General features: G+C 36.3%; 1 protein-coding gene across 1 annotated transcript; it reads right to left on the reverse strand.

Annotated features, from left to right (window-relative positions):
• Window positions 1-3,487: 3,487 nt before the first annotated feature.
• LOC148958686 (uncharacterized) lies at window positions 3,488-13,654 on the reverse strand. The gene is made up of 3 exons (XM_089111787.1): window positions 10,719-13,654; window positions 8,201-8,485; window positions 3,488-5,732 (listed from the first exon to the last, which is right to left on the reverse strand). The coding sequence occupies exons 1-3, from the start codon at window positions 10,780-10,782 to the stop codon at window positions 5,563-5,565; spliced, it is 519 nt and encodes a 172-aa protein (XP_088967913.1). The 5' UTR covers window positions 10,783-13,654; the 3' UTR covers window positions 3,488-5,562.
• Window positions 13,655-13,672: the final 18 nt, after the last annotated feature.

Genomic DNA, 13,672 nt, shown 5'->3' on the forward strand with positions numbered 1-13,672 from the left:
TCAGCTCGCATGGAAACATAATACAAACACAAAGAATTTCTCGACAATTGCTAAAAAATGTCACATTTACGAAAAGATAGTCGCACAAAAGGGAAAAATGAGAAATGGTGGTTTATTAACACTTACAATAAAATTATTTTTTGCTCTTTTTGTCCAGCTTTCTTACTTCCCGAAGTTACTGTTTGATATAAAAGGTATCTAGAAAATATACGTATTTCACTAAAAAAATCAATACTTGTCAAAGAAAACCTGGAACATTGAGCAATTAGCGTTGTATCTTTAAATTTTTTATGTTTTTACGTTGCTATTAGCTTTGTTATTACTTCTATTCACAAAAGATCAAGACAGTGGAATTCACTGCCAGTGGCAATAAAGCGTAACACAGATGTTGAAGAAAGGCCTTATCTTCTAGGTTCCCGGTGCTACCCAAGGCTCATTGCTTGGTTCTTTTCTCTTTTTAGATGACATGCAATATAAAGAACATACATATTCTATCAACTGCTAAACGAATTTACGCCATCACTCTCTAGGACATATCTTCACTAACAATATTTTGAACAGTTTTCAATGAAACGGTGATTCCCATTTCAACTTTTTATCTCTCTCCATGCTTACATTGAATTCAATGAAGAAATTGTAGGTATGTGCCGATACGTTGAGATTTCATTGTAATGAATTGTGTATATTTATTCATTTTTCATATAGCCAATTAAAGTTTATGTAATTAAATTATTCCTTGACCTAATCAGGCTGGGGTAGGTTGTTTGCTAGTGGGAGAAACTCACAGACTGTGAGGTTAGAAAGTGTTGGACAACATTTGATGTCAATCTTTTTCTATATCATGTGGTTGGCAATACTTTTTCTCCTATAGAGCTGAGACACCTTCAAGCTCTCCTAGTGTTGTGATTGGTAGGGACCACGCAGCATGTTACGGATTGGGGGGGGGGGCTGCATTTTTTGGTGGCTAGAGAAGCAGAAGGCAAAATGCAAGATTCTATTGCATTAATTCTAGCACAGTTTTGAAAATCATTGGGGAGGGGCTTAATTCCCTTGTATTTGTCGTCCCTGGATACTGGTGACCGTGATTAAGGTGCCCCTACCTAGCTGCCGAACTTTCTTGAAAACCTTTTTGTCATGAGATTGTTCATGCAGTTAAAAAATAGGCCGACACATCATGCTGAGAAGCTTATGAAATTCTATTGAAGTCATCATCCTCATTATTTCTTTCTTTTGTAATTTTCGGCAGCAATAAATATTAAATGAAACACATGCTGGGAACTTGCTATTTCAATCAGCTAAATTTTCTGTTTGCGATAAAGGATAAGAATGATGCTTGCTTTCCGTCTCTGATCAGAAGAAATCAAAGGAGACTTTTTAGACCAATTAAAAAAACGGAAATCGTATAAACTTCGCTTCTATTTCGAGAAACCAGCCCTCTTTATGTATCATTAGCCTTTCTACACCCCTGAAAAGCGTTCTTTCCCGGCTTCAACCGAGTTAAAAGGTTATTTCACCCTGTTTATCATAATCATACCACTTTATATTTTAGTTTGTAACAGAATGAGATGAAGAGCAAAACCACTTAATACAATAACAAGCGATATCATCTAAGTTCTGTTGTTTGTTATTTGCAAAGACACACTCTTACTCACAATTATGGCGTGTATGCAGAGGTGATTTCTAAAAGATTTGACAAGGAGGGGGGGCTCTAGGGGCGATTTTATAAGAAAGGGTGTGGTTTTTCATGCCCGTTGTTTCATAGGTACAAATTACATATCCAATGCTTAAGCAAGCAAATTCTCTTACGACAGTGTCTCTTTAAGGAATGCAGCTGTAGGAGACCATGGTTTATCACGATTTATCAATCTACCAATATAGCTTCAAAGGAATAGACAAGCAATCGACGTTATTTGAAAAGGTGCCAGAGATAAGAGAATTTGTTTGCTTGCACACTACATCAAAATCTTTGCACACAAATCATATCTGGACCATTAAAAGACAAGGGTAATCTTTTGAAAGCAAGATAAATGCAGAATTATTTAGAGAGGGGGGCTGAGGCCACCCTTGAAATCTGGAAAAGTTATCCTCTTATCTAAAATCAGCCTCCTTAGAAATCATAAGGGCGTGTATATCTATGAGAATTATTTTTATTTCCGTCACATAAAGGAAACCTGAAATGCAACTTTGCAAAGCAGCTGCAGACTGATTAAACTTTGTTAAAGGTTTAGGCTCGCCAAAGATTGAAGCTAATAGCATATTTTTGGAATAGGCTTAGACTCTAGTACACGCCTGTTTCCAACTGGATTAGAGTTTCTGTGGTTGGTAAAAGAGACTAGGAACATAAAGAATTGTTAAAAATAATTTTCTAAGAGTCAATCTAGGTGGCCCTTGAATGGAAATCCCATTACAATGTTAATTATTCAAAAATTAATAGCTGTACTTTGATGCTTCCGACATCTTGATATCTTGAAACAAAAGAATGACTGAAAATTCAGAACAAAAATTCTTCTTCAAGCTTATATCTAGCTGTTGCTTTCTAAACATTAGATCTAGCTTTTTAAAATCATACTTTTCTAAACATTAATCGAAAACTTAAACCAATTTTAATATCCCCCTCCTGATCACCGTTAGAAATTATTTTTGCTCCAAATCTTGACACTTTCTGGCGATCCAACACACATAAAAGTAACCAAATTCAAATTTGTTGAAGATCATGATACTCCCACGAAGCTAGGGTAGTTAGAAACCCAAGAAATCTTAAAAAGCATGGTATAAGCGTTAAATAATGTCGTAGTTCTGATGAGTCCAGACTAAACAACCAAATTCTTGAACAGCAGTGCTTGTTGCAGTTTTCACAAAAAAATGAATGCATCATCGTTCGCCCCCAAATTTATTAAAAGCTGTTTTTGTTATTTTCCTGCTCTTCTCCTTCCTCTGTACAAGGGCTTGTTCATATACCTTTGCTTCCATGGTCAAAGTTTTCTTTCAAGATGAGTATTGTGTTGCGTACACCTCCTATCTATCTACATTCATACTAAAAGGTTTCTTGTCACTTTGGCAATTATCACGATATCTCAACAACAGATGTCCTTGTTTTCTGGAGCCATCACCAGCCTTAATGAAAAGAATTTTCTTGGGAATACAGCTACCATCAATCCTTTTGATATGCCCAAACCACCTCAACCTTTTCTACATTATCGCAGTTTCCAAATGCGTTAATTCCAAGCATTTTAGTACCTCTATCTTGGGTGTCTTTTCTTTCCATTATACAAAAACGATGTGAAGTAAGTAAATGCGATAATCACAAAGGTATCTCTCCGCTCAACATTATTGGAAAAATATTCCGTATCTATCTACAACAAATACAACTTTTTGGAGAAAATATTTACTAAGAAAGCCAAAATGGTTTTAGACATTGTGTTCTACACCAGAAATGTTATTTTTTGCATGACAGCTTCAAAGGATGGTACAAGGAAAACACATTCCATGTCATATGTTAATCTTGATAAAATCACGTCTAACTAGCTAAACATAATTTGCAAATTGAGCATACGTGCTTAATAGCAGAAATCATACACAAATTTGGACAACTAACAACATAACTTTGAACTGTTTTCTTTCACTTTGTCGCGCTCCAGTGATAACTTGTATATTGGAAATAGTAGGGCTCACCAAAACCAAAAAAGTTACAATTATTTCTTGAAGTTCTAGTTTATCAAAACTTTCAAGTTTTACCCCTGTGTTCCCTATCATGAAAAGCTTTTCAATCGTCGCCTTGTTTATCTTTGAAACAATATCAAAGGGGAAATGGAAACAAAATTTTAGTGTGGGACACCAGGCAAAAGCCAGTAGAAGCATTGTGACGTTTCTCTTTCTATAAAATGTAGGTGTGTTTTAACATTAGACCAGACAAATTATGTATCTATCTATGCATGGGCATACCAGAACTCAGTGATATTGTAAGTCACATGAATGAAGCAAACTCAGTGTTTGAAAATTGCGTGGAATGGGGATATTAGAAGAAACTTCACACAATTGAATACCTGGCTTGAAGGAAACAAACTTTTTTACATCTGGCCACAACCCAATGCATGGTTCTTTCAGCGGCACCCTTCTCTCAAAGAACTAAAGTCCCCAGGGCCTTTGATTTTCTTTTAATTTGCCAGGTCTTTTCTTCCATAAGAAACCCTGAAATCTCTTTATCCTCCTTAAAGGGCTTGGCCGACAATACCATTGTCACTTATTCATAATAAAATCTCGTTGTTTTTATCATCTCTGCAACACTGAAAGTGACGCGAGGCTACAGTTGAAAAGGACGCTAAGTAGTCAATTCCATTTCACCTTTGCCGCATCGTGTCGCATTGCCCAAAAAACGCAATGCTCACGCAACTCGTCAAAAACGTGAACCTTTTTTGGGCAGCGGCAAAAAAACACGTCTAGTGTGAATTGAGCATAAGAGGAACAAAGAATCGAAAAAGCCTGTCCACTGAATCAAAGCAGGCAACCCTCCTGAAGCCTTTTAAGAAATATAGAAATATACAACATAGTGTTGGCATTTCTTATAGGCAATTAACATAATTTCTTATCGCTATCTCAACCCTTATCGCTATCTCTCTCTCTCTCTCTCTCTCTCTCTCTCTCTCTCTCTCTCTCTCTCTCTCTCTCTCTCTCTCTCTCTCTCTCTCTCTCTCTCTCTCTCTCTCTCTTGCAGGACGCTATTTTATACTTTAGACTTTTAAACTGTAAGATTGACATTTGTATTGTGCATTTTAGGAAGGCTTCTTAAAAATAGCTTTTAAGCTGAAGGAACCCCCCCCCCCTTTTAGACAAATACTGAAACGAAATTGAATTGAATTGACATGACACCAAAGGTACAAAACTGCAAGACTGCCCTCACATCAAGCACCTTAACACCATTGCGCTATACATTCATTTCAAGTACGTCTTTACTAATTACCATTCAAGACTACGTCTTTCGTCAATTTAATCACTTCTTACTGTATTAATAAATTATCAGTTGTAAAGTAAACTAATTAAAGTAGACTTGCAAAACAAGAAAGAAGCTCCCATCTCTAGGTAGCGGCTGCCTACATCCACCAATGATTTGTCTGAGTAACTTTAGCAGATGCATTGTGCCTCCGTATTTATATATCAATTGAAGGTTCTCTAAGAAGTGGTCACTGCTGATGTACCTTCGTCATATCCTTCGTGCAAGGACAGCATCTTGTTAAACATTCTCAACGCAATTCCTCATAAAAAAGTCTTTAAGTTGTGAAGACATTGACGCAGTCACAGGTCCCATTGAAATTTGTCCACTTTAGAGGGCAAAGCTTTTTTCAGTCATCACCCTAGTCGATATACATGTATTTCTACGGCTGAGTTTGGATACTGTCTCAATGTCACTTCACTCAGAAAATTTTCAGAACATCATCCAAATCTTCTTTCGGGCCATCTTTTGGTAAATTTGTCGTACAAAATGTTTGTTTCTGACATGGAGCTTAAAAGTACCTTTTAAAGTACCTTTGATCCTTTTAAAGGAGTGCAAATTCTTCTTTCATATATCTATACCTGAAAAGAGGTTTCGCACGTATATTTTCTCTTCTTTCTTTTTGGAATACTCCTAGAAACAAGGGACGTGATCTCTTTCCTGCATCTAAAGAACAGAACAGTGCAGATCAGCATGATAACGAGGCCAACTATGATCAGCGCCAATGCCCAAGATGGTATAGGCTCTACGATTAAAGGAAACAGCTATGTCATGCTGCTGAATGGTTGAAGGTTGAAAGGATGTCGCAGGGATGTTGCAAAGGAAAACTGGGTTAGGTCATCAAAACAATATTTGAATAGCCTATGTTAATTGAATAAAAGAACACATATAGCTGCATTTTGAGCACGGTATTCTCTTTGACTGATTATTACTATTTATTTTTTCATTCATTTGATCATGTTCATCCACAATATCTATTCAGTTCTATAAAAGTTAATTACAATAAAAAGTTACAATTTCTATCTAATTAAAATAAAAATAAATGCCCTAAGAATATCAATAGAATTGCCCAAAAAACTGATCTTCCATGGATTCGTGCACCTAGTGTCTGTTAGTTCAAAAGGTGATTTTAAAGCTTTTGTTTGAATCGTTCATAGGATTCGGTATTTCTAATAGATTATGGAATACTATTCCAAGCTTTATAACCTGTGTACAAGAAATTTTTTTTGGTATGTTCTAATTTTGGTTTTTGCACATGGAGACCTATGCTGTTCCTCGTTTTTGTATTTTGATATGACAGACCTCTTTATGAAATTTTTTTGCAGGCCTTCAGGACAAAGCTGATTGGCAATTTTGTAGATCATTACCGCTCGGTCAAAGGTCACCAGTTGATTTAATTTCAGGGAGTTCTTCTTCCAAGCATCCTTTACTCTCGCAGACTCTATCAGATCAAATGCCCTGTTCTGATATTTTTGCAGAGTACTTAGCATAGTATCAGAGAGGGCTCCCCATACCACGTTGGCATATCTCAAATGGCTTTCAACAAGTGCTTGATGCACATAAAGCAGTTGAGATTGTGGTAAAATGGCCGGTAGCTAGTTTACCTTCGACTGATTTGTATTGTTCAGTCCAGCTTAGCTTATCTTCTTAGCAACTCCTAGATACTTCGTTTTGTAAACCTGTTTTATTTTAGTACCATCCCTATAAAATGGTGGCAATTCTGGCTGTTTGCTCTCATCCATTCTGAGATATTTTCTAATTCCGCCTGAAAGGTCTGTATGAGATCACCAAGCTCATTTGATGAGAATGTGACTTCAGTGTCATCAGCATACAGGTAAGCCTTAAAGAAATTTAGGCATTCTTCAAAGTCATTCAGATACACGATAAACAGCAATGGGCCTAGACAGGATCCCTAGGGTATTCCACATGTAACTGGCCGGGAATTTGACTCGTGACCGTTTAACGAACAATACTGCTGTCGGTTACTAAGATGCGATCTAAACCACTCTACCTCAGTGCTGTCAATTCCATATATTTTCAGCTTTCTGGTAAGTATTTCATGATCTACCGTGTCAAACGCTTTCATTATATCTAAAAAGAGCGCAAAATTGACATCGTTCTTGTCTATATTTTTGTACCAGCAATCCGAAACACTTATCAGAGAGGTGATGGTTGAATGCAGATTATGATAGATTATTGTTAGCTTTCTGTTCGGATAACTGATCATGCACAATTTTTTCAAATAGCTTAGCAAAAATGGATAGAATCGAAATAGGCCTGTAAATAATTTTCTCATTTCGAGCTCCAGCTTTGAAAATTGGCGTAATTTTGCAAGTTTCCAGATGTTTGGAAAGATTCCTTGTGCCAAAGAAGCATTGAATGTCATCGCCAATGGCTTGACAATAATTTTTGTAGCATCTTTGACTAAATTAGTAGGAATACCATCTGGACCGAGTGCTTTACCATTCTTTAGCATATTTAGAGAGTTAAGCATTGTTTCCTCATTCATTATTTTAAAAGAAACCCTTATCACTGAGATTAACCTTTTGATTGTCAAGGGAACAGCTCATAGCTTTATTAACTTTTTCGATTTCGTAGAAATTTTTGAATCACAAAAAATCAAAAACTTTTTAAAATTTCAGATCCAGTCTTTTATCCCAGCAAATAAGTTGTAGTCTGGGCCAAAATGGCTAGAAGTCATAATGACAAGACCAAGAAGCAATCACGAGGAGGCCTCTTTATCTGCAGTACTTTCGTTTAAGTCTACGTCTCTTAATCTCTTAAGTAAAAAATCACCGCTTATTTCGAAAAAATGTAGGTTCTGTTTTGTTTCATTTCTTAACCCAATCTCTACTCAAACACCAAAATCAAATTTCAGATATCTCGAACGAAAATTCAGGCCCAGTTTAACTATTTTAAGCTAAATTTCATCGAAATAGTTGATTGCTTTCTTTGTGACGTTTGAAAATAATTGGACGTTTTGCTGACAGCTACCAGTAGATCCGAAAATATCTATGAGTATCGTTCATGTCAAAAAATCAATCTTTGCACAAATTGATAATCCTTAAGCTGAAATTTCATTGCTGGCTAAGGGTCCAACCATGCGCAGTTATTTGCTTCACAGAAGGACCTCACAGAAGGAACTGATAACGGGAGGCCTGTGCCGCAAATCCAGGGAAAAAGTAGCAAAACGAAAAAAGTAGGACGTCTTACTTTTACGAACGACTACAGTGAAATCAGTGATGAATGTTGAGTTGTTAGATATCTCCAGCGTGCAGTTGTAAAGTCCAGCGTCCTCCATGGCAACCTTATAAATCGTCAAGACAGAGTCGTTCTTGCTAAACTGGTATTTTCCTCTTTGTACCAGAAGGCTCTTGTGTCGATACCACGTGGCTTTGGCAGGAACCACACCCAAATCGACGCCTTGGTAGAATGCCTCCATACTGATATCGTTACCCTCCTGTGATACAAACGTGCGGTCGACTCTGCGGACATGTCCTGTGCATAAAAGTTTTTCGTTAAAGACTAGTTTGGATTTCTTTTGTAACGGGGGAAAAATTTCTGGTTTTTGGGTTGGTGTGCCACAAAATTTGCCAACTTGCATCACAAAACGTGTCGATGGATCAAAAATTGCAAAAATGTTGCTTAAAAAATCTTCAACATATATATCTTTTTAGATGAAAAATGGTATAAGCTGGGATAAATATGACATAAATGTAAGAAAAAATAAGTGATCACTCCTGGTATTTACTTGAGATGTCAAAGATGCTGTTTTCGTCAGAAATGTGAAACATACATTCATTCAATTCATTCATTTTTATGCGGTAGCCCCTTTAATCTGTTTCGATTGCTTTTCAGGAGGGTACTGAGGGGGCAGCCGGCGGTACTGAATAAATGTTTTAGAAAATAGTGTATGGTGTCTGTGACGAAGTGCTTTCGTAGAAGTATTTTCGTGCTAGCAAAAGAGGAAGAATTAGATGACGGCTGGGCAACAGTTTTAGTTAGTTATATGGTTATAACACAGGTTATGCGAGATGTGAAAATTGGAAGAAAAACCTGCACAACCAACCCTGCCCTTTCGTAATAGACAGACAGCAGAGCCTTAACGTTTTTCATGCAGTCTTCAAAAGGCTATACATCCACATTAGCATACTGCCACTTTTCTCGACCAAAAGAGAATATAACAAAGCTGTTTAATAACAATCAAGCACAAGTCTCCGTTTGTTCAGATGTTTTTCCCACGTAACTTGAAACCGTCCTTTCAATTTCCATGCTCAATTTGCATTGCAATAAAAATTCATCCTGAAAATTGTACAATTGTTCTGCGGCGAAAGTCAATGAAAAAAGCTTGGAAAAAGAATTGAAGAATAAGATGTTACCTGTTATGGCTGAAACAAAATTTGTTTAAGAATTTGCTGAAGAAATGGGAAATGTGGACAATCTCACGTAAATATGCAGGGGGTTTTGGGCAAAAGAAAATTGTGAAGTCATGTCAGACTGAGCTAAGGTTAATTGACATATAGGGTGATGCAGAAAGGCATCATCATTTTAGTTAAAGTCAATGTTAAGACATAATGCTTTTCATTTATAGAAAACTGCAGCTTAGAGTTTCTTAACTGCCAACGATACCTACTGAATAACTTATATTTTTAGTTTAACTTTATACAAGATTCGAAGCTGAGTTGTCCCTAAGAAATAAAGAGAGCTCGGGATAGGCAGTTTGTGACTTTGATAATGTAACAGTCATGGGCTATGCAAAAACTTTATCTACGAAGGCCCTAAAGGATGCGCCAAAAGATGTTCTTAGGCTATGCAAGCATATGCGACAGAAATGTAGTCAATACTTGCAAAAACCCCACCGTGCAACGAGGGGTCAGAGCTTACAAACCTGTTTTTGATGGGTAAGAATCCAATGAAAAGCAATTTTAGAGCAGTGTCAACGAAGATGCGAACAACTATACAACGAACTGCCCATATTCATAATTTGTAGCGACTTTAGGGCTCTTGAAAACGAACATTTTAAAAAACAAGAACTTCGTCAAAAATGTCGCATATTCACCAACATTTCCAAATAAACGCCAGGCATCGGAACAAAACCACGTAAAGTAGACAACTCCAAAAATGTAACAAAATTGCATGAAAGTTAACAGTGTCTTACTTAATCGCTTTTGTAACTTTCGACTACCTCCAATCTTCATTTATGAAGAGAGTGTCTTATGTGTTAAAGAATATTGGAAAAGCGAATGCTGGAAAAATTACCACTGCTGATATGAAAGGGATAACAATGCATATGGTCGATCAGTAGACAGGTGTTATTAAGAATTCGCTCAACAGATAGTCTTGCAAGGGGAAATTAATGTTATTCTGAGTATGTCAGTTAGAGCTGAAGGCTGAAAACAAGTTACTACTTCATGTAAGTGAAGTATCTGATCTGCGAAATGAAATCTGCTTCGATGTAAATTATTAGCGAGTGGAATCCTGAAATAGCGATGGGCAGTTACTGTAGGAAATAAAGAAAAACAAGATCAGCTTGAAATAATCTCACATGCTAAAAATTGTTAAACAGCCAGGCAACAGAATCTCAAAAGTAAATCTATATTGAAGTAAAAAGCCTGGAGAAGCAAATCAGCAGCTAGATATTGCAAAATGCACATTGAATTAGTAGCTACATAACATGCTTTTAAATTTAATCAAAATACAGCATTGAAAATTTTGTAATTAACAATCTTACTTGACGCAAAAGCATCTGCAGTCCAGAAGAAAAAGCATATAATTGCAGGCGTAGGAAAAAACATGACTCTGTATGAAGAATTTCTTGATTCAATTTCTTGATTCAATTTCTTGATTCAATTTCTTGATTCACTTCAGAAACATGGAACCTGACATCTTTGCCTCTGTCTTGCTGAAGTTGCTTCTTGTATGAAAGAAGGCTGCTTTCTCAGGCAAATTTAAACTTGGACGTCATTTTTCGAAAACATAAAAGCGCAGTTTTCATTACAAAACTCGATATGTACCAGTCCAATTTTCCGACACAATGCAGTAATAAGACGGGGGTCATGCTGCATCTGCGAATGTCGGCAGGTGAAACAGAGTTATCAACCAACAACAAGTCATGCGAATGTTGAAACCAGAATATGTGGCTGGGAAAAAATATTCCCTGCTATTAGTATGGCTTTCGTTGAGAACACAAGAAGCTTTTGTTGCAGGGAAGCAAGGTTTCTTTTCGTGCTTATCCACATGAATGCATCCCACGCAAGTTATATTTATTCCTGGGTGAAAAAAGCCGGGGAAGTCATCACGTTGGAAGTCGATCTTAAGCTCATCACGTGACATTATACTGAAGTTAACCGACATATATTTTGAAGTTTTTCATAAGATACCAAATCATGTTACCACTTCATAATAATAGTTTTATGTCTATTTATAATGTTAATTAGATTGGAACCATCTTTTTTTAAAGATGGTGTCGAATAAAGGCTAAAAGTTTAGCTGATAATTCTATGTATCAAAAACGGTGTCTCCTAAAAGTACAACATAGTTTGCTAAATCAGAAAGAAATAAATCGAAATCAAATTTCAGCTAAAAATACCTACAATATACTAAAATCTGCAACAACCCACATCTTTAAATTACACAACATGATTTGATCATTATGCACTACCATTTAACGATACTTGGTTCTGCATACCAGTTGATGTAAAAACGAACTCTTTAAGCGAGATCGAGAGTCAAAAAGCTTCAATTCTATTGCACATCTTCGATACAAGAAAGTAACAAATGAAGCTATTTTTCCTATTATTCGTTAGTTGTTTTACAAACTCAAGTTTACAAAAAATAATTTCCATACTTTAATGCTGTTACAACCTATCACATCATATCACACTTTCTCACACTTTCGTAGGAGCTTTTTTCTTTAAATTTGTTATTCCTTTCCTGAATGTTTAGTTTGTAATCATTTTTGTGTACTTTTTGTACACTAATTGAAAGTTTTCTATAACACCTGGTTAGACAAAGGCTTTTGGTCCATCTGTCTTCAAACTAGTTACATTAGGTAGCAAATGATTGTTATTGGTAACATAAACATCTCACTCCAAAAAAGACATTGGCAACAAACGCATTATTTATTTTATTATGGCATACTGAAATGCTGCAACAATATAATGGAAAACATTAATTAATAGAAAAAGAAATGTGCAAATAGAAAACAGAATTCATAGAAAACCGTCGAAGAAGCACGCATTGCTACAAAACGACAAAAGAGGGCATGCCGGAACGCGATTTTGTATATCTCAGAACGAGGTTTTTGCGTAACGATGCAAACATTGGCAAAAATGTGAGTAATGACGAAGGGGTCATGGAAAAAATCAGCATTTCTTCTATCATTCAAGAACATGAAAATCAAATTTCTAGAATTGACTGAGCAAGAGAATTGCATAAATAACAACTTCAAGCGAAGAATTTATGTGATGGTCAAATATCTAAAAATTTTATGAGTTCGATTCATTTTTACACTTTTTTGTCATACAAATCGATTGGGGGACCCTTACTGTTTTTGTAAATAATGAGCGTGGCTAGGCCAATCTGCCGTTCTTGTGATATTGATGCATGTGTTGAAAAATGGTTTTCTTCAGCCAACGCATCCTCGACGCTGCCGACGGGTATCGTAAGCCGGTGGCGAGGATTCTGAACAACGAAATACGATGCCATTACTGAGAAAAAGTGTCATGTGTAATATTCCTCGAAATGCAAGCCAGATTGACCTGATAGTCTTCTCTCTTGATACTCTTGATAGGGGCATCATTTTGGTGAGAAATGGATTGATGAAAAAACAGTAACATGCAAAAACTGCAGCCCAGCAGTCTGATACACTTTCTCCATTTCACCTACTTTGTACCCATTTGAATGTTTTGAGGTGACTCTAATGACATTTAACTTGTCATTTTCATTGTGCTGTCAGTTGGCCTAAAATACGGGCTGGGGGAATTCATCAAGATTTTCCGTAAGTCACACATGCATATCTGACAATAACTGCTTTTGAAGAATTGATTAATAAAGATGTAAGCAGTTTACCCCCGTCTGAAGTTGTCTGAATCCTTGTCAAAACATTGTTAACAAAATTCTATCAAATAAAAGAAAAATGAGATGTTTATGTTCTGATAAAATCTTGCAATTTGAGATAGAGATCACGTAAACACAGAATGCCGTAAAAGATGTGACAGGTATCCGTGGCAACGACACCGCATCTTTTGCCATGTGTCTTTTCAAAAAGAAACACAAATTGCGAACATGATCATTTCACTCGCGACGCGAACATGATCATCTCATTCAAAAATCTCAACCATCAACTTTCAATCTTTTTTTATTACCTGATAATTTTTCAGAGAAAGAGCTTAATCAACAAATACCAACTTTTTGAAGGCAAGAACCAGGTAATTCTTTTCGGTAATGAAATTTTCGGAAGCTGAATTTGTAGAGCTAACAGCAAATAGCGAATTCTTAAAGTAAAGAAGCCGCTTTGAGCAAAATAATTGCAGTCGGAGAACACTTTACAACAAGGATCTTCAATGCGTCAAAAAAGAGCAAATAGGCCTAAGGTTGAAATGGTTAATTTTATTTATTGAGGCCTATTGAGGCACCAAAGAAAAAGTGTGTTGATACAACGAGAAGGAGGCTACAAACTGAAAT

Source organism: Rhopilema esculentum, chromosome 12 (assembly GCF_057945365.1).
Source record: "Rhopilema esculentum isolate cy_ngs chromosome 12, ASM5794536v1, whole genome shotgun sequence".
NCBI lineage: Eukaryota > Metazoa > Cnidaria > Scyphozoa > Rhizostomeae > Rhizostomatidae > Rhopilema > Rhopilema esculentum.